This window comes from Rhea pennata, chromosome 10 (assembly GCF_028389875.1).
Source record: "Rhea pennata isolate bPtePen1 chromosome 10, bPtePen1.pri, whole genome shotgun sequence".
Classification (NCBI taxonomy): domain Eukaryota; kingdom Metazoa; phylum Chordata; class Aves; order Rheiformes; family Rheidae; genus Rhea; species Rhea pennata.
Window position 1 is genome coordinate 4917999 of NC_084672.1, and position 22441 is coordinate 4940439.

At 38.4% G+C, this 22441-nt stretch overlaps 1 protein-coding gene across 1 annotated transcript in view; it reads left to right on the forward strand.

Annotated features, from left to right (window-relative positions):
* Positions 1-22441, forward strand: part of LOC134144683 (protein FAM169B-like) — an 89087-nt gene that overhangs the window by 31199 nt on the left and 35447 nt on the right. The window contains 3 exon segments of the mRNA XM_062583821.1: positions 2893-3075; positions 5464-5592; positions 9222-9324. Of these exon segments, the coding sequence (XP_062439805.1) occupies positions 2893-3075; positions 5464-5592; positions 9222-9324 (415 nt within the window).

Genomic DNA, 22441 nt, shown 5'->3' on the forward strand with positions numbered 1-22441 from the left:
TTTCTAATATGTTTCCCATGGACAAGGTGAAGAGTGACTTCATGGTTTCTTTATTTACCATGTGTTTAATCTTTGTAAATCTTTGTCGTCTTCTCAACACAGAATTAGAAGAACAGATATAACTTAGCTGCTGGGATTGCTCCACAACAGTCTTACAAGGATTTAAAGGAGACAGACTATATGAGATTGAATAAACTTATAAGGACACTTGCAGGAATTCTTAAAGCTATTGACTTCATGAGGAAATGTGTATCCCTTTCTTAGAATGTATGGTGCAACACTGCTGGAATCTAACATTTCTGCTGGGCTGGTGGCTAACAATTGGGCTGGGAATATACTCAATTTCTTGGCTAATGGAAAAAGAGTAGCTACCCATCATGTGTTACAAATATTGAAAGGTTATAAACATCACCACAAACCATTCTTTTCCAACAATGTGCTTGAACATATGTTTGAAGTTAAGCATGCGCTTTGATTAAGCAGAGCTGGACCAAGCCTAGATGTGAATGGAATGGTTATAGAGCTATGTAATCTGTCATATGGCTGGGGATATGTGACGTGGATTCTTGCTAAATGGAGAGCTGCAGCCTTGACAAATCAGTGTCTAGACTTAAATATATTCATATGTGTTTTGTTGAATTTGCATGCTAGGAAAGAGAGTGTTCAGTGAGACCCTGCAGCTATCAGCAAGAGGTATTAGATACCATCTCAAGGAACAGAAGTATACCTCCATTTAAGATGGCTATGTGGATGTGATAAAAAGAAAATAGGTCATAATAAAAGTCTTAAATTTAGAAATAAGCTTTTGATGAAGAGATTTATGAAACCTTGAAATAGGTCTTGGTGAAGTGATGAAAGTTTCCTGACTTGAGACGCTGAAAACTGGACAGGGTGTTATACTAGTAAGTGGTGTAAGAGAGAAACCCAGGGAGGTCTTGATGGGACTTAACCAATAAAATAAGAAAATCATCTTTTCATCTTTTCCTGGTAGGAAGGCATGGATATCCATTTTTATTCACACTATCGTATACCCAGATATAACAAGCACAGAATATTCATAGATATTTTTTAAATATATATATATATAAAAAAAGAGGTTTCTATGGTGACTTTGCTATGTGTAGGTAGATGGCGCACCAGTAGAGATCATTTCAGAATTACTTTTGTTTTCAAATAGTTTGAGGTTCTATTTTTTGTGGTGTTTTGTACTTTAAGGAAGTTGTACAAAAGGAGTTGCTCATACACCTCCTGCAGTCAGGCCCTAAGTTGTTTAGGGTGAGTATTAGAAGTTTGGACCCTGAATGTCTGTTCTTCATTAACTTTCTGTTGACTCCAATTTGAGTTTACGATGCACGATTGCAAAATAAATCCCTTGATGCTGGAACTATTTTTTTTTTTTTTGACAATTTTAACTGAGAAATGGTTTAATAGTTTTGACTCTTATACTTCAGTCTGTATTTTGTTCTTAAAAGAGCCTGTAGACTCTAATGTCATGTCCCCATGATTTGAAATGACTGACTTAATGTGTTTATTAGCACGGCGTGTCCTTGAGTAAAAGCCCTGATGTAACATTGATAGTAGTTCAGACAGTGGACTTGAAGCACATACCTACATAAGTTACAAAGTTTTAGCAGAAATGAACTGACTTAAAAAGGAGCAGTTCTTTCTTAAAATACACCACTCAGTAGCTTATGTCTTTATAGCAAATGTCCTCAGTTATTGTCTGTACCCATCTTCCTCCAGAGGTGTGACTTTTGGGTGCTGCAGCATAGGTTTGAGCTTAGGCCATTGTACTGAGTTTAGCTGTCGGTAGGATTCCACTGAATGCTTTCCCCACCGTAGCAACTCTTCTTCAGAAAATTGCCACTTCCCTGCTATGCATTGCACACTCAGCTATGTGTTTTGAAGAAGGCAGGTGACAGACTTTCCTTGCTGTGGCATAGAGTCACTGAGAGAGTGCAGTCGTGGTCTGCTTCCAGTTTTAGGGGGAGTAACCTCAACAGTTAATTTTATGTGGATCTCTTACCAATGAAGGTTTGAAGATGGCCCTTGCGTATGCATTGACAGATAGCAGCAACTGAAAGAGAGAAATATTATTTTGTATAGTTGTTTATGGAATAGAGTGAACTTAGGGATCAAATACTGCCTGAATATATAATACAAGTGTTGTATAACTTTCTGATCAGTAATTGTGTAGGTAGGTATGAAAGTATAAATGACAGAGTCAGTCAAGAGTCATACTTCACAATATTATTGTACCATTTGGGAAGGCACAGCAGCAAGATATGCAGAGGCTTAGGGACCTTCTCTTTTTTTTCCCTACAGTCAGTATTAAATTGCTTGTTTAATTGGTATTGGAGTGTTCTCTGGAAACCTTTGCCATTGTCCACTTGCATCAGGCAGTATGCACCTTCTGAATGTTTAGATTTTGCTGTGTTGTGTGGTTCTGTAAATTTTGTAAAAATAGTTTAGGTGGAGTGATTTGCCAGAATAGCCGAAAGCTAAAGGAATATATTGAGATTACTTTTCAGAATATTTATTCCTCTTTGACTGTAGAACTATTATATCTTTTCAGCTAGCTTCCCTTCATATGTAGCCTGTGTACCTGGATAGCCTGAGTGTAAAGAATCAAGAGTCTGGAAACTACTGTGATGAGACCTGTCAACTACATTTTATGATGGCACAAATCTTCCTCCTAGAAAGTGTTTTACTTTTTATTTGGCACAACTACTATCAGTGCAAATGCACTTCAATAGGAGGTAGCCTTGTAGCCTGTAGAGAGAGATCAGAGCAGTATTTGTGGGAGAATCACATAAGCCATACAGGGTTTTCTTAGTGCAGCAGTAGCAACTTCATTTTAAAATTCATGTGTTTTTTACTGTCTGCTTTCAGGGAGCCTTTGTGGTGGTGCTATCAGTCAATGTTATTTGCTGCCAGGTTTGGATACTATATTTGTCCAGAGAAAGTATAGAAAAGGTGGCTTAGGGATGAAAATACTGCATGATTTCTGTCAGTCTTTTGTGGCTGAGGATGCCTTAGGGATCAGCTGCCCTATTTCTGCTGCCATGTATCAAGGTAAATCATTTGACATGGAAACATCAGGTAAGAGTCATGTATAATGTATAAATTTCAATATAGTCTTGGCAGGATTTTCTTAACTGTATAAGGGTTCTATGCGCTCATTTGAGATGAAAGATAATGTTGTTAGCACGGAGTTGGTTATTTTTCTTGGGATATTTGGAATTTCCTGGAATTTGGAAGGTAGGCCAATAATTATGTAAGCCAAAGAGAAACATGCAAGTCATACTGCCTGTTTGGCATTTTGCGTTCTTATCTCACTGTGTGTAAGAAATAGAACAATGTCATTGTTCATACTAGACTGCGATTTAACAATTTTTTTTGACACCAGAGAGAGAAGAATCATAAGATGTTGTCAAACCTACACTATGCATATAATGTGCTTGTAGATATTGCATTTGTAGGAAATTGTATTTAACAAGCCCTGTACCTGAGCTCTGTTCATTCATCTAGTCTTGTCATTACTTGTTTCTTCATCAAAACATTGACTATCTTTGAATATTTACCATTAAAAAAAAATGTTGAATAGTTACATATCTTTCTCTGTGTTCTGGTTGGCGTTCTGGCTTTGGTAGTAAAATTTACAGAAAATATGCCTGATAATACTTTTTATAAAACTGTATCCTGTAGAAAAAAATGTTTTTTATAAACAAGTAGGTTGTTCGGTATGTATTATAGAGATTTTACACTCATTTTTGGCAGTGTTTCTATTGACTGTTTTGACTTTGCAGTCATTTCCTAGTAAGTATCAATGAAGATTTAACTGTGCCTATTCTTTTTCTCTTTTGGTCCATATGTGCCACCAAATGTATGCAATTATATCCCAGGAGTTCCTAAGGTATTGCTACCTCTAAATTCAGAAAAGAATAGTATTAATACCATTCTTTTTCTCCACTCTACAAAATCAATTTCTGCTGTCACAGGCATTGCGTGGTTTAGAGATCATGGATCAGAATGCTGTGTTGTTTTTGTTAACACTAGTGATATGTTGCAAGGCTTTGCTTTTCATCTCAGTTAAGTTCCAAGCTCACATTCAATAAATTTGACTTGTATCTTATGCTAATTAGGATTTCTAGGTGCTACTTTTTATAAAAATACTAGCGCTGTAAGTTAAATTTTGACTATATTAAAGTCACTGCCTTTTTTTAATCTTTTATTAGAACTACAATATTGTACTTGGACAGAGGAACTTTTTACTCTAGATCTCTGCAGTGAGTGTGAACAGCTTTCCCTAGCATTTTACTTAGCATGCTATCAATGCCTATAGGGGAGTAAAAAATCCACTTATCAGATATCTCTATTTTGGTATATATGTTACTTTCAGTAGTTTTTACTGAAATGATTAATTTAGATTATATTCTTGGTAAAATTAATGACAATGATCTGCTCGTTTCTGTAAGGCAAATGTTTACGTACTAGAATTGGAGTTTTCATTTTGGAGTTTTCATTTTGACAATCTGTTGTTAAATTTAACTGAATGTCGAAGATAAATGACCCATCTAAATTCATTCTGCACTATGATGGGCTACAATGGAGAGAGAAAAGCATGAAGAAAATCTTGCTGATTACAGATTGCTGTCTCAATTCTTGAGTTAATAGAATGTTGGTTGAGGAAAGTTCAAAATACCCGTTAAATTTTTTGAGCCGTTGCAACATATGCAGTTTGCAACATATTTCTTCTTTTGACTCTTCAGACATCCTAGAAAGCCTCTGCATAAGAAACATTTCGGTTTGATAAGGTAAGCAACTGAAAATTTGGCAGTTTATCCAAATTATACTAATGTTCAAAGTACACAGACTGCGTCAGGAGTCTGTGGGAGTATGGTTTCTAATGGAAATTGTATGTTTTACACAGGTACCCCTGCTGTTCCTCAGTCAGGTCTTCCTATTTCATGTTTGAATGAATGCAAGTAGAAAACTGGAGAGTAGTATTGGCCCAAGAACAATCTGATACAATTTTTTTGTTTGTGTATTAGAAATTAAAGTAGCATTCTTAATCGTTAAAGCTGGGAGATACTGAAACATCTTTCATTTCAGAGCAGTGAGGGCAAAAAAAACCCACTGCTGTTTATCTGGAACCTGGTAAGGGCCTGTAATGCAGTGGCTGCAGAAGTGGTGGCCCAGTAAGTCATTTCAAGTCCTATATTTCTGCACTCACAAGAAAGTAATATGGAGTGAAGCAGATGGACAGAATTTACTCGTGCCCATTCCACCTAGACTTTCCGTAAAAGTCTCAGCTAAAAGAGAAAAGGAAGATCAGAAGGGAGAAGATTTCTGAAGGCACTAATGAAAATATTTCATTCTATGAGAGAATTTTCAGCTAGACATACTTCCTCCTCCAGTGTACTTTTCACTCATTCATGCCCCTTGATTTCTCCTGTTCAGTTTGCCAAAAATTCTTGCAGACTTATCCTGAGGAGCAGAAGTGACTGTGGGAGGTGGAAGCACCAGGAGACTGGAGCCAACGAGTGAATATCTGGTTAAAAATTCAGATGGAGTCAGCCCTTTCAGAAAGTGAGTTAACATGAACAGTGTGAACTTGGCTATGCTAGTTATGTAAAGATAAGAATTAAAATCAAAGTTTGGGAGGAATGATAGAATGATGATTTCTCTGTTCTTTGCACATGGAGAAACTACTGAGTGTGCAGTTCAGTTCACTCGTCCTTTTCCAGTAAACAGGACCATTCTTCGAAATTATGAGGTAATGAAATTGAGAGGCAGTGCATCTGAGAAACACCGAACAAAGCAAAGTCTTGGCATAAAGTAAGTCCCATTGCAGTGTGCTTACAGCAGGGTAGAAATTAGCCCAAAAAATTCCTATTGCACAACACAATGTCTGGGTTATAGAGAGGGTTTGTTTCCCTCAAATTATTACAAAAGAGAAATTTGTGTGTCCAATGGGCAATGTGTTTAATTATCTTCATCTTGCTGCCAGTACCATTCTTGGATGGAAACACAAACATTTTCATGATGGCTTTTGGAAGACTCAGAGTACAGTCCTACAGGGTAAATCCTTGTTGCTGGGAGCATTTTTGCCTCCTTCACAGCAGACAGCAAAAGAGTAGGAAACCTTTCTGACAGTTCATATGGGGATCTTGTTGGTGTAGTCTGTTCAGCTGGCCTTGGGCCCCTCTGCTGCCTGCAGATGAGCTGTGATCAGCATTGGATTCTGAAAGAAGGGCGCATATTGTTTCTTTCTGGAAGTGCAGCAAGGAGTGCTGCAGAGCAAATTGCTCTCATGCCTTCCCACATCTATCCTGCTTTGTACTGGCTTGGGGACCTTCAGCTGAGACATTGCATTTCATCTTGTCTGCAGAACCTCACAGGAGAGTTAAGCCAGAATCTTGCCCCAGGCCGGGTTCATCTGAAGCCATTATATTTATGTTCTTCATGCTTTAAACCAACAAAAACTGATGTTATTCTTTCCTTTAATGCATCTTGCACAGTTCAGTTTATTAATGGCAATTGCAGAGAACAGTGATCAGATCAGCAAAGAGAAAGCAGATCTTGGAGAGTATACTTTCTTTTTTGTATTCTTATTGTAATCTTGTATAAAAACAAGCAAACAGACAAAAAAAAAAAAGTCCAAACTCCAAGTAAATATGATTCCATGTAATTGGCTGTCATCAGAAATTCGAAGGAGGCCTGGGAACTGCCTTGGACATTTCTTCAGGTAATTGAGATATTTCTATTTACAAAAGGAGAAAGGAGGGAACCTCCTTCTGTATAAACTAGAAATTGACGTGTCTCATGTATCAGCTGTGAACCTCAGTGTGATGTCCATAATGGAACAGAGCAGAAGCACGCGAACCTGCCACTAAAATTAATAATAAAAAATCTGCCTTCTAAATGATGTTCTCCACTCTGGTGCACAGCGCATTGGGGATTGCTTTCCTAGACACAGAATATGCTGAGTAGGCTTTATTTCATCTATTTTCAGAGGAAAATCAACTCACTGTAAAAATAGTGTTTGAAAAGAGTAGGTGTGAAATACAGATATTATATTTTTATTACCTATGGAGTCTACTTGCGTGCTTCTTATGTTTGTATTATCCTAGTACTGTGTGTGTTATGCACCCAGGGAAATACTAAAGAAGAGCACAGAACAAGTAACACCTGTTAAATGTAGAGGAGAGTTTCCCTGGTTTTAGTTGGTCCTAAGGACAATGTTGTGCCTGCATAGTTCCCTCTGACAGTTGGTGAGGGGACAACAGGAGAATTTCCTATGGCTTCGTGCTATCTGATAGTACTAGAAAAATCAGAAGCATTTTTGAGGGTGAGAGTCCTTTATCATTTGCTATCCAGGAGGATCGATCTTGCTGATCACCACGTATGTAGGGAGAAGCTTGTGTTTCCAAAGTTGTGATGTAGGTGCACAGTGAGGAAAATGCTGTGAGATAGATTGTTACCTACTGGAGTTGCACCTTTACCTGTTCCATATACACACAGTCATTCGAATCTTTGTGGGAGCACTTAGTAACATAAAGCTTCATTCTTCCTTTCTGTGTTATATTGAGAGAAAAACACAAAGTAATTCAGCATTCTCAGCTCCAATCTGGATCTATGGCAACAACCATACAAATAAGTAACGTCTCGTTCTGCTCTTAGATCCCCATCCATATGTGCAATGCTGTGTTTGGGAACAACGTTAATGAAAAAATACTGAAAATCCTATGTATCCTTCATTCTTTCCAGGGCTCAGGATTTAATTCTATTAATACTGTTGTAAGAATTTTACAAACATACACGCTCTAAAGTGGTTTCTACAGCCCTGAGGTCAAAATTTTACATTTTGAAAGGTTATGTGGCTGCATCTAGTGGCAGTACAGATAAACTGCAGCACTCTGTATATTTGCAACAGACACTTTGGATGTGCACAGATGTGTAGACATATATCTACATATTTCTCTCTATATATGTAGATATATGTCTATAAAAAGAAGGCTCTTTAGTATGTCATCAAACATAGCTGCAATTATTCAATCTGAATTAATTCTTGTTGTTTGAAAAATAGATTTATTTACAACAAATAGTCCCAGTAACAGAAACATAGTGACAAGTATCTCCTGGGGCAGATTGCATGAACAGAAGTCATTTAATGTGATTATATGTTTGGGCCCTAGTTGCTGGCATTAAATTAAGCTGTTACAAAGTAGTTTAGTAATATACATAAAGCATATAAATGTGAAGCTAATGTGAAAAATAAGCAGACTGAGCAAGAATTAAAATCAATTTCAAATGATTGCTTATAATCCTGTATATGAACTGGTCAGAGTATCTGCATTTTCTGAAAGGGAGATAAAGGATATGATTTTGGGGAGTATTGGAGATGAGTGGACTATCTATTTTGCAGAACTTTCAAGCTGAGAAAGCACTGGAGACTTTCTAGTGTAGCTGTTCACTTCTGAGAGAAAAGAAGTAGGATTTTTAGATTTAAATACTCTCTTGCAATAGGACAGTAGCACCATCTTGGCTACGCTAGTAAGATTCTTTACAGCTCAGTATTGTCTGCTCTTTATTCCTCTCTTTTTCTTCAAATAGTAATCAAAATCTTAACTTAGTGCTTAATCAACATCAAAAACAGTGCTACTTGGTTGTTCATTGCAAGTTACAGACTATGTACTTCATTATTAATTATTAAGATTCTTCCAAAACAGACAGCAAAAAAGAAGGCTTACAAACTCTCTTAAACTTGTTCCTTGTGGTATTTTCATCTGTGAGGATGATGGAAGCTAGGAAAAGACAAATACAATCAAAAGCATTTTCTGAACAGTTTATAAATGGGAAATGCTTATGCAGAAATTGAAAGATAAATATTCAGATTGCATCTACAAAATATATCACTATATGGTAAGGATAGTCAATTGCTTTGGGAACACTTTAAAGGATGCAGCTTTAAAATATTTAAGTGCCATTCAGGAAGCTACTAGAGAACATAGCTGTTGCGCGATCGAACAGGTGCCATTGTCTTTTGTGGCAATGTCACCTATGCACCCTGGTTTGGTTAACAAAGGCGAAGCAAGAGGGCTTGGAGATCTACAAAGGCAGCATCCAAGTGTGTATTTTGGGGTGTTCTTAAATGAACTGTTGTCATGGATGTATACTAATATTTTTTCATCTTGATTTTTTTTTTCTGGGAAAAGCTGCTCACCTTATTTCTCCAGAGGATGAAGAGGGCTCTCAAGTGGAGTTTGCTCAAAGCAGTAAACCCAGACAATTGGATGCAGACCACATCAATAAGATACAGTAAGTAGTTTACCATTTTATGTTCTGCTTTTTAATCACTGTATTTTTCCTTTTTAGTAAAGTAATAACATTTAAGTATGAGACTGCTGCAAACAACCACGGGTGTATTGTTACTGCTGGGCTACTGATTTGTGTATCTACTTAGTAGTAGTTTGGGAGGCTGAGTAACCCAGGACAGTTCTCATTAAATAGTTTGGTTTTTGTAACCAAGCTGGCATAGAGCAAACTCCAAAGATTGTGTATGCGATGGTTTTCTGAACTGAACTGTGTTGTTTCCTGTGCTTACACAGCAGCTTGACTGTGACACCTTCTAGAATGAGGTAGCCAAGCTCTTGGCAGTCCTGATTGTCGTTTTCCACTGCTGAGCTGCAGATTTGACTATGTTTAGTTTTTTGCATGATGGAAGACTAAAACGAACTGAGAGTTTTGAATGCACCCGTTCACCCTAAAGCTAGTCAGGGGAACATACACCCAAGGAAACAAATCACAACAATGAAGATTTTTCAATTAATAAAGAGAAAGGAGAGAGGAGTGGAAGCAAAACAAAGAGCTATAGCGGTTGTTTCCCCAGCACATTTGTGTTGCCACGTGACAGTTAAATCAGTTTCTTTTCTTCAGACATGGATCTCCTGGGGGAACTATGACAACACTAGCCCCTGTAGTGCAAACTCTTGTGTTACATGCTGTGGTCCTGGCTTCATAGCCCACCCAGTCTGATCAAGGCTTTATATACTCCCAGTTTTCTTTATGCTGACACTTCTGGGAACTCAGGCAGAGTAGTGGGAATAAAACTGTTCTTTACAAACAATTTGGCTAAGTTTCTTGCCTTGCATGTTTATGGTTGCCTCAGTTGACAAAGACATTTTATATTAGCGTATTAGGATCAAGTCAGTTGTTATGATGCTTGTGTAGAATTTGATGTTCCATGTGTCTCGGTTCTGATTTCAGGGTGTTGAATACCTTTCTGATGTTGGAAAAGTGGCGGGAGATGCCATAGAAAATACAGATAGCACAGCTGTAGCAGAAAGGGTTCTAAACCCAGAGTCCTGAACCAAGAGGACTTAGAACAATGTGCAGATGAGACTCAGCAATGTGAAGGGTTCAGATAAAGAGCAGGCCCTGAGGGCTTAGTTGGAGATAAGACGAGCAAACAACTCAGAACTATGCCGTAACTCCACTCTCAAAAAAAGAGCACAATCACTGTGTGGTCTTAAAAAAATATATAATTGACTGTTCATAATTTATAACACCAAAGAGATTTCTTCAGGTAAGATATAATTTTTTTTGCAAGGCACGTGTTCTCCATCTTGTGTGCTGTTTTAAATAAAGCTCTTGTTTGTTAATTGTACTTTACTTTTTCTTCTCATCAAGTAATTAAATAGTAATTGAACCTAGTTATTTCCCTGCTCTGAAAAGATTTTAATGGATTGCATGAGATGTCCAAAAAGGAATAGTTGGAAGGCTTGTAGATACTGATGTAAGAAGATATTTCTATGGAAACTACATCCTGCATTGTGGAAGAGACTGCAACACAAGTTCGTATCAGAATGACAGCTGTAACCTTCCTTTCAAAGAGAACAGTTGATCCTGAATTGCTTTCATTTGAGCTTTTCTAACAGAAGAATCTGCCTTAAGCCCTGTAGTGGACAGGGGGGCATACAAATTCTGTAGTCTAATGCATAAAAAGTTTGGTACAGATAGGAAAGGTGAGTAAGCTACAGACCATAAACTATCAGGCACTATGATCATGCTATGTGTGTAATTTAAAGCACAGAACTTTGTGAGGATTACAGATTGCATGTTTTATTTCATATAGGCTCCTTCCTAATGTTTTGCATTTGATAAATTTTATATCATACATCCATCACCAGATTACTCATGCTATGGGTTGGTAAAGAAATTTTATTCTTTTACCACAGGATAATTCTGTATTATTATTTTTTTTCTAGTGAGAAATTTCTAGTGCTTTATTTTTTAGCAAATAAGTGAATGCACTTATTATCTTTACCGAGTAAAGCAGTACTTCATTCTGTAGTACAGAACAGCCAGTTTCTGTAACAGCATCAAATATATTCCTTAGTGTCACATTACACAAATGAATATTGTATTAACAGTTAAAGGTGAACTCTTAAGGATCAGATTTTTACTCCACTGGAGGAGAAGGCCATGTAAAGAGCTCATGCCTAGTGGTGAATAGCAGTTGGGTCTTGATGTACTTGGATAGATTCAGCAGCAATTCTTAAGTGGTTGTCTTGGAACAAGCAGAGGTAGCTACTTATTTCCAGAAAATAATCCAGCATTCCCAGGGAAGCTGTTCTATAGGCAGGCTATGTATTGTAATGATGAATATTTTTCACCCTTGGGCTGCCTGATTTCTCACATGTAGTCCTGTCGCCCTGGTTCTGTTTAAGGATCCTTGGCTGTGATTCAACATAGCATTTAATCATGTACCCAAGTAACTCCTCCTATGTTCAGCTGCACAGTAAACCATATGCTTAAGGCACATCAAAGTCAGACCTTTCTAGGCATCTCTTCAAAAAGAAAAAAGGGGAAAAGAAAGAAGAAAGCTGTAATTGGAACTTACAAGTTTTTGCCAAGAAAAGTAAAACGCTGAATTGTGTGGCAGTCTTAATCATGTTGCTATGGTTCTCTTGTCTCAAGGAGAATACATTTAGGGCTAACTTCATAATCAGTTATCTCTGTGTGATGGAGATAACTGATTATGAAGGTTAATGATTATCTGATTATTGGCTGATCCAGAAAGCCACAAAGGGGATTATATAAAGACTGCTAGAAACAGTGTCCGCTTGCCTAGTAACCTATATTCTAACTCTATGTATGATGAAATATTTACAACTTTATTTTTGTAAAAAAACCAATATATACTAAGAGTTAAAAGGCCATTTAGTCCTAAGCATGATAGAAAATGAAGATTACAGCTCTTTTCATAGCAATTGATTCTCCAGTCGTATTAGCCCACTCTGATAACTAGTTTACACATAGCAGGCTGTATTACAAATGCCAAGGTATATGAAATCAGAATTGTTTCAGCAAGTGGGGATTATTAGTAACTTTTGTCTTATTTGAATCTTGTAAGAAAATTTTAACAAAGAATGATCCAGCAAACTCCATTTGAATTTGCATTAGAATAAATAAGATGGATAAGGTAGCAGGTGTGGAATGAGCAAACATTTAATTTGATTAAATTAATGATGTGTCTAGGGACATTTTGAGTCAGAGGAAAAAAAACCAATTTTTCAGTATCCCCAAATGGAATTTCTATTCATGTCTCTAGTATCTAGGAATCCACTAGCCACTTTGACAGCCATTTTACTGGCTGTTCTCAGAGAAAAGTTGCTTCTTTCCTCTGTATAAGAATTTTCTTTCCTTGATTCTGTTCAGCCTTTTATTTTCCAAGTAATATTCCCATCAGAAATGGTGATCAAGGCAACTGGGCATATCACAGATGTATGCAAAGACTCAGTCAATGAGATAGTATTGGCAGATGGCTGGATACTTCCTAATCAGAGAGAGCTCCAGAGCTGGAGCTCTCCATTCCTTTTCCATAGCAAGAGATAATTGATGGTCATGTCATCCTTCTAATCAAAGCTTGTGACAATTAGGAATGTTCTGTATTCAGTTCCCGTTCTGGCAAATGAAGCACACCAAGTAGAAACAGTAGAATATGGGAAGCTAGGTGTGTGCTCATTATCTGTATGTAGTAAAGAACCAGAGCCAGGAGTGCTGAGGTCCTATTTAGCTGTACTAAGCTCTTGTGCTACAGGATGACACACTCCCTGTTCTCTCAGGAATGTTGACTTACAGGACAATTAGTCTGAATATTGATTTTTTTTTGTTGGTTTTTTTCATATTAGTGCTTTAAGGTATCTGATTCATTTAGATGCTTGGACCTGTAAATTGCTCCTGACAGTCTGAAGCACTTCTTAGTGAGATCATATCAACCCAAAGAAAGTCTGAAGCTGAAGCGCAAATAGATCTTACATGTTTATTGTGTTAATAGAGTAAATTAGAAAAAAAAAAAAAAAAAAAAACAACACAAACATAATCTTTGTCTCACAGTGAAAATTCTGGAGATAGAATAAGATGGTTTCAGAATGCTAGAAAAGTTGGCAAAAGAATGACCATTTCAACTTCTGGACTTAGATTTTTAAAACCATTTACTTTATTTCTCTCTGGATCTACGCTATAGTGATCGTGGCTTGACACAGTGACATTTCTGCTTAAGAAACAAGGAGATAAGTGTGTGTATGTGAGAGAGAGAGAGAGATTGAGAGAGAAAGAGAGAGAAATGGCAGAACTGCTGAAATGAAATTTGTACCTATCATTCTTATGAGCTATAGATACTTAAATCTGGCTACAAGTAAGATGTTAGACATCAGTAGTGCTGGCAGTGCTCTGGAGGTTTGTGTGCCAACTAAATACTTTATTTGAATCATTCTCAAATAAAGAGGAAATGTATGGATTTTAAGACTAGAAATTTCATTATGCTCATCTGTCATGATGATGTACATAATATAAGCCAGACAGTTTCATACATGGTTCTTGTATCAAAAATCATTGGGTTTGGTTGAAACAACTCATTTTTAGAGAAATAATTTTGATTTGACAGTTTTGATTTTCAGATGTAGGACAGTGGGAAATCTGCCGTATTCGTGGGCAAGCTGTTCTAAAGTTTCATCACATTTACAAGTGCACCTGATTTTCTTTTCTGAATTTATTTTGTTTTGTCTTCAGTGATGGATTTTTCTCTTCTGTTTAATGCTGAACTTCAGCTCTGGTACTATCAGAGTTCTTTCTATGAGGGGATAGATACTTTATGACCCAATCATGCCTTCAGCGAACAGTGTTGAATTTCTTTGGGTCCATTTTTGTAAGGCAGATTTGCCTGACTTTGAATCGTTTTTGTTGCCCTTTCAGAGACATTTTCTATTTTTTTAATTCCTCTTAGAAGCCAGGATCATCAAAGACCAGAGGTCCATTCATGATGTCGCTGACAATTGTGATTAGCATTTCTCTGCTGCTGAAACCTGTGGTTATAAATCATGACAGGATTATTTCATTCTTTTGGATGCAGAATTGCTGATTTATCAGTCTTGGTGGTGAGCTTGCACTGTAAAACTTAAATGATACAGTGGAATTAAGAGGTATGTATTTCAATATGGTGCTTTTAATGGTTTCAGTGGTCACAGCATACTGCTGAAGTATGTGTTGAGTGGATCCAGTGTCATCTTTGTTGTTACCACGAGGTGGCACCATTATATAGCTTAATATTGTCATCGTGTTTTGGGTGCTTTAAAACCCAAGTTTTAAATATGGTCACTGATTGACTTGACTTCTTAAGAGAAAGGTTAGTGGTTCAGAGAAAGTAAGATTGGGGTACAGTAAAGCTTGTCCTCGTATTTGCTATTTAGTCTCATTATGTCTGGAGGTTGTCTTGAGTGGCCCAGAGTTAATGCTTTCAAATGTTTGTGAAACCAAAATGAAGTTAAAGCTTCAAACTAGAAGCTGCACCCAAACTGTGCCCCTTTGTACTCCTCTCTCATCAGAAAGCCTGAGCAGGAGTTTTTCCATATTGTATTTCATGGTTTCTCAGCACTAGATGATAATGCCTCAGTTCTCAGTTGTGTTTGACAGATAACTTAAGCATATATTTTTCTGTTTGCAAGCTTTCTGTCTCCGCTACACACTTAACCTCAGAGTCCTACAAAGCACTTTGTTTGCATTTTTCATGTAATAACAGCTGCCATGTAATATGTTATGAGTGTGCTAAGCATTAAAAAAGCAAAGATGGGTTATATGCACCTTAAAGGCTATACCTTTAAAGGCTAAAGCCTGCTATGTTTTCTATGTTGCCACTCTAAAGGTGAAAACATCAGATTAAGCAAGCAGATGATTTAATTTAATTTTAGGGTATTTTTAATTTTTGTAATTTTTAACTTTAGTTTAATTGAAATAATAAAACCTGAATGCAATGATAAAGTTGTGCATTAAAGGCAGCTCTCCAACCTCATCAAAGACTGTAACATAAACATATCAAAGCAAGTAATTTGCTCTTTCACTTGCTCTGTGCAAGTGTAATGCTAGCTCTTTTTTGAGGATCATTTCATTTACCTGTCCTCCAGGCCTGCAGTATCATGCTCTGTGATTACTGTGGCATAATACATTCATCTGCTGAAGGATGGAGAACTCTGGCCAAATCTTTGGGTTTACCACATCACTCCTATCTCCATCATGACATTAATGTATTATGTTTGAACACTCATGGGCCTTTCATTAAGGATCTGCTAGATGCCATCTTACAGAAGCTTTTGATACCTTCTTTCTGCTACTGTTTTTGTGTAAAAGTTTTGAAGTTTTGGAGATTTAGAAATACAATTTAAATGCTTGTGAAATGAAGAGTTTGCATCTGCATTCATGGAATCACAGAATCTTTGAGGTTGGAAGGGACCTCTGGAAATCATCAAGTACAACCCTGTGCTCAAGCAAGGTCACCTAGAGAACATTGCCAAGGATTTTATTCAGACAGCTTTTGAATTTCTCCAAGGATGGAGACTCCACAGCCCCTCTGGCAACCTGATCCAGTGCTCGGTCACCCTCACAGTAAACAAGTTTTTCCTTGTGTTCTGACAGAACTTTCTGTGTTTCAATTTGTGCCCGTTGCCTTTTGTCCCATCACTGGGCACCACTGAGAAGCGTTTAGCCCCATCCCCTTGACACCCTCCCTTCAAATATTTACACACATTGATAAGATCCTCCCTCAGTCTTTTCTTCTTCAGGCTTGAAGTGTCCCAGCTCTCTCAGCATTTCCTCCTATGAGAGATTCTCCTGTCCCTTAATCATCTTAGTGGCCCTTTGCTGGACTCACTGTAGTAGCTCCATGTCTCTCTTGTACTGGGAAGCCCAGAACTGGACTCAGTACTGCAGATGTGGCCTCACCAGAGCTGAGTAGAAGGGGAGGATACCTCCCTTGCCCTGCTGGCAATGCTGTTGTGGAGTCTCCTTCTCTGGAGATAGTCAAGGCCTGCCTGGATGCAACCGTGTCTGACATGCTCTACGTGACCCTGCCTGAGCAGGGAGGTTGGACTAGATGGTCTCCAGAGATCCCTTCCAACTTTACCTATTCTGGGATTCTGTGATACCATTGGCCTTCTTGGCCACAAGGGCACATTGCTGGCTCATGGTTAACTTGTCCACCAGGACCCCCAGGCCCTTTTCTGCAGAGCTGCTTTCTAGCAGGTGAGCCCCCAGCCTGTCCTCGTGCATGGAGTTATTCCTCCCTAGGAGGAATTCCTGGAGTTATTCCTGATTATGAGAAGTGAGCCATCCAAGACTGCATTAGAAGTAGGCAGCAAAACTAGGAAAAAAACAGGCTAACTTGTCTGAACTCCTTAGTCTAAAAAATAGACTAACTTGGCACTTCCGCGTTGGTTACCTCCAGCCTGCAAGTTGAGTGGCATCCTTAGAACTGAGTGCCTGCCTGACATAATGGAGATTGATTCTATTTAAATGACCCATGTTGCAAAAGAAAACCTTGGCAGGTCAGTAAAACACAGTACCTGAATCAGAATCCTTTCAGGATGTTTAATTCACAATTTAGTGTCCTTTCCTATGGATGAAGAAGAAAAGAAACAGGCTAAGCTTCATATCTTCCCATACCTAACTGGATTCTTGTTAACATTCACATATCAAGGATGCTGCAAATAAAGAAACCAATAATATCCAAATAGAAGTGCCGTTTGGGCAAACCTAACATGCAGCTGCATAAATAAGGAACATGTCAGGCTCTAGTTAATTGTTTAGTTTTGACTTGGTCCTTCCTTTATATATACCTTTATATATACCTTTATATATACCTTTTTTGTATATACCTTTTGTTGTATATCCCAACACACAGAAGACAAAATTAGAAATTTATAATTAGTCTCCTTTTCAATTTGTTTCCTCTTGCAATCTGATTTGTTGCTAAGTTCCATTTCAGTCTGCTATCTTTGCCTTAGACTTTTTCCTTGCTGTATTGAATTTTTCTGTTGTGGAGGTTGTTGGGGTTTTTTTAGTGATAGTATTTTGAAGCAATCTTTTTGGTTTTAATTTAAACAGAAGGTTCCATTTTTGGAAGATCAATAACTTCCATCTGGAAGGATTCTTTTCTCCCAGCCACCTGACACTCAGATGAAGTTGAACCTTTTTTTCCCCTTCCTCTCAGGGAGGAGATCAGAGGTTGTGTTCACTGTGATGAGTACATTTGGGGATGTTGTTATTCATTCACAGGCATCTGATTTGTAAATTAATAGCTCAGTCTCTCTGGATTGTATTATATTAAAGGTCAGTGTCTGTGAGAAGGAGCACTTTGGAGCTATGTGTGCCCTCTGGTCAACATGAATGACCTCAGCTTAACAGCTTTAGCTCTATGCTGCTTTTAGAAGATACAGATGTGTGGCATACCTACAATCCTCCTACTTGGAACCAATAAACTTCTCCCAGCTTTCTGCAAGGAGTGGGGATGGAGAAGAGAAAAACCCTTTCTGAAAGGATTAGTTGAACTAACTTATTTTCTATATTATTCTGTGCCTGGCATGTGCCGTTGCTTCCAGGCCTGTGATAACTATTTTAACTAAGATGCATTTTAGGCAAATCCTGTCTTCAAGCTACACAATATGAAAAAAGCCTTCTGACTCCCTCATCCTCTCCGGATCTTGGGATTGGCTCAGTCTTTTTAAAAGCTATTTCTCTTGTGCTGCATGCAGAGCCCATCTGCTGCAATACAGACTGAAATGCGGCTTTTATTCTTGTTTGCGTAGAAGGATGGTGGGTAAATCAATTGGAGTGAAAGACATATAGTGCCTCTTTGCTCTGTCAAAAGCACAAATACCTTCCTTTTAAAGCATCTCTTGGTAGAAGCCAAAGCCTTTGGCACAAACCACCTCTGCTAGTTTGACCCCTTTTGTGCATCTGGAATGGAGGAGCAACTCTGAGAAGTACAGAACAAAACCAGCAAAATAGCAAGAGAAAAGGTCAAGAAAGGGGTCTTGCTCCCTGTAGACATCAGAAGTTTCTGCAAGATGATATTTAGCATGTCCTGCCTGAACGGTTAAGGCATCAAAGACACTGGCACTTCCATAGGTAATATCCTTGTGATAGTCAAATAGATTGCAAAGCACATTGCTGTGCCGGATGGGGGGATGAGAGGGAGGAACATTATGTCTTTCTACTCATTGAGATAGCTGAGACTGAGAGCTTCAGAGAGCCTTTGGCTTCCAACAGATGGGTGTACCATGCTGTGCACTGTCCTTGCCTGGCTTTTGACATACAGGCCTAGGCTTACAGCATGATGCTGCAGTCCTGCAGAGGGATGGGAAAGTGGGTTTCTACTGAAGCCAGAACTGACATCAGTTACAAGTTATGGAGTGTTTGATTTTTGCCTCTGTATTTTTGCCTGGTCACAGACTTGCAGTGATTTGCTCTCAGACCAGCCAGTCTGTTTGATGCAGCATAATTACAATGACAGAGATGATTCCCAGTCCCTTCCCTTTTCAGCAATGGGATCTAAAGAGGAGTTAAAATATGGTCTGATAATTCACCTCTCAATGTAGCAGGGTCAGGACAAACAATAATGCCTATTTTAGCTGAGGAAAAAAGCCACAGATACCAGAAATCCAGGAGGCAGCCAGTATTCTGCTGCTTAAGGGCTCAGAAATGCTGGGTAGTACAACCCTGCCAGCTTTGATGTTAGATTATTCTGTAGCTGTGTGACAGTGGATTGGTGTAACTCAAATCAGAAAGAAGCAACTTTGCCAAATCCCATGGTTGAACCCCTGCCCAGGACATAAGCTCATATGGTGATGACATGGACTGAGTTGTGTTTTTCATTGTTGTTATAGATTTTTCACAGTATCCTGATTTCATCTGCAATTTTTCATGCACAGGCACAGTTCTACTTCTCTCCTCTTGTATCCTATCCACGTATGGAATCTCAGACAAGTCTGCTTTCTCTCACCAAATTCTGCCAATATCTGCTATCAATTCAAAATGACTTAGCCTGGATTCACTCATCCTTGTTTAAAATTAAACATGGGCTGCCGGTCTTTATATATAATTCCTAAGAAGAAAAAGAAAAGAAAATAATCAAAGGCAGAACAGAACTCAGCTGATGTAAAAGACCCACGATGAAGTGCCAGTCTGGCTAAAGATGAAAGATCTTTCCTGAATCCTGGGACATTTACATGGTGAAATTCACTGTGCTGCTGCTATTTGTTGCCAATCTCTGTTGTATCGCAACTCTATCAGAATGCTTCAGTGCTGCCTTTCTGGCCACAGACTGTGAGTAGTTTGAGTGCCATTTTGGCCTGATGGTGGGTGTTACTGATGGGTGCCACCATCCTACTCTCTGCCCTACTGGTGTGGGACCAGTGTGAACCCGCAAGTGCTTGGGCTAAAGTTAGCTATCAAGTAGTCGTGTTACTAGTGGAGAAATGCCACTTGAATCCATGGCTTCTAGTGCTGGAGGAATTAACCCGTTGTGAGCAAAAATTAGCCAGGATATATTCTTGGCTTTATTAAATTTCTTTAAAGCTTTCCAAGTCATTTGCAGAAGCATAGATGAGCTTTAGCAAGAGGATAAGTTAAGGAAGCGAATGAGAACATTGGACTGGAAATTCAAGAGTGATGAATTAGAGCGCTTTTGTGGAAGTAAGTCTCTTTCTGCATCAAACTGTTGTTTTGACCTTTTTAATTAGTGTTGTTGTTTTTCTTCTTCCTGTGGTTTAAGTTGTCCTAGCCTGACCTACTGGGTTCACAAGATAAAAAGGGTTAGCTAATCAGGATGGAGATCCCCTCTACTGGCTTATCCAAATCTTTACTGAAACTGTAATATTCAGGAACGCAAATAAAACAACATATCTAAGAACTGTGTATCTCAGAGTTTAAAGATGAGAGGTTAAAAAAAAGAAATAGTCAATGTTGCTTTGAGGTTATTCTGAAAACTGAAACTGAATAGGTCAATACCCCTTAAGCTTTTTGGTCTTTAATTCTCTTAATGGTATGGCAGCAATCGTTAATTGTATTATTAAAAAAGCTTTGATGACTGTATTAATGTAATGTGACCTCGGATCAGTCAAGATCACATTTTCATTATGATTAATAGATTCCTTGTCCTGAAACATTGATCTCATCTTCAGTTGAATATGTCAGCTGGAGAACGGACGTTTTCACTTCTGAGCGGTAGGTGGCAATATTGTATTTCATTCTGCAGTGTACTCTACTGTAAATGCTCACCTCAGAAAGGGGCCATGAACTTTTTCCCTCAGCTTCCAAGACTGCTTTTGCACTCATATAGTATATTAAAAAATCCAGCAGCAAAACAATCTGAAATTACATTTTGAATCCAAATTTTTTCGGTGCCTGGTGTCAAGTGCCTGACTTACGAACTGGAGCACCCAAACTGCCTGATTCTATATGCTAGCTCTGAGAATGAACATTCTCATGCTATGGAGCATAAGCTTTTTCTCTCTAGAAGCTGCAGGATATGACTCCTGGATGTAACATCATCTATTTGGTTACAGTCTGATTTTTCTAGCTTTTTGGTGGTGTAACCTTTGATTGTATCAACAGAGGTAAAGCTGTCAACTCCTGTAGTTTACAGTAGGATGTGAATGTTTGGAAAGGTTTCTAGCTAGCATGTTGTCATCTTTTGTACTATTTGTGTAATAGTTAGTCAGACCTTATAGTAGGTCCTGGAGAGGATGAGAAGAGGTACAGCACAAATAGCTAGGAATCAGAGTGGTATGTGCTACAGGGTCTCACGTGTATTGACTGGGCCGTGCCCTAATGTGCTGCACTGCTGAGTAGGTAGACAAGGATTTTGGAAAGGAACTGACATCTGGGGTCAGTAATTAATGAAAATGAAATATGCTGTGGCAGCTTGAAGATACCACATATGTGAATTGCTGTCCCTTTATTGTCCTTTGGGCATATGCTGTGTGTCTGCACAGTTTGGTGAGGTACCAGGTAATTGCCTTAAAACTCCTTGCTACACGTGGTATTGCAGGATGGTAGTACACACACCAAGCAATGAGAAGCAGAAGGGTGCACTGACTGGTGTTGAAGCTTTGGTGCTGCTGACTTATCTATAAATAAGTGCTGTCTGTTGTAATTGGTCACATCACAGTCCATGATGATCTTTTATATTATTACTGGCTGCTAGAGAACTCCTGGAGGCATAAAATAGATACCAGGAAAATCCTGCATCCAGCAGTGTGTTTCCCCATGTGGCACAACATGCTAAAATGGAAACCATGTTTACAAGAAGATGATGAAGAATTTTCTGTAGCAGGAAGGATGAAGAAAGAGATTGCATCTCTGAAATGATAGCAGCAGGCCATCTCTTATGCAGGATATTGCTGGGTCTTGTGGAAAGAAAATCTTCATAGGGTTTCTAGTGGTACACTGAATGGGTATTATTTGCCTGACTTACATATGGGCATTTTTCAGCTCTTCACAAAATGAGGGTACCTTGCAAGAAATAGATAGCTAGAGAAAGGGAAGTCATTTATTGGCTAACATGAGATGTGCAGGGGGTGAAATAGTGTTCTTTATTCTGAAGGATTCAGAACACTTCACAGATGAAGAATGACAAATGGTACATGCCATCTTCCCTTAAATGCAGTCATCTTTGGGATGAACCATAAAACTGAGGTGAAGCTGTACAGCATTAAGAGTCAACATTTTTATTTAGGGGGAGCAGAAAAAACACTGGATGAAATTAGACATGCAGGAAAGGATCTGGGTGTAAAGGATGGAATTGCCACGCTTTGCACAGTACAGAGCATTTGAAATCCTAACTCTTTTGAGAGTTAAGAGCTGTTCTGAATAACTGTAGCGTTCTGGTGGCTTTAAGAATACTATATGAGTGTGTCTTTTAATTTGTATTTTTAAAATCCACACTTAATTTCGACCTCCATTTAAACTGCCTTTGGCCTGCTACAATATACAGTGCAGTCCACTGCATGCATAAGAGAATGCGTGCTTCACTGGCCTAATAAAAACTTTGCTCATGTTGGCAAAGAATTTATTAGAAATGAAATCTTTCCAGCATTACACA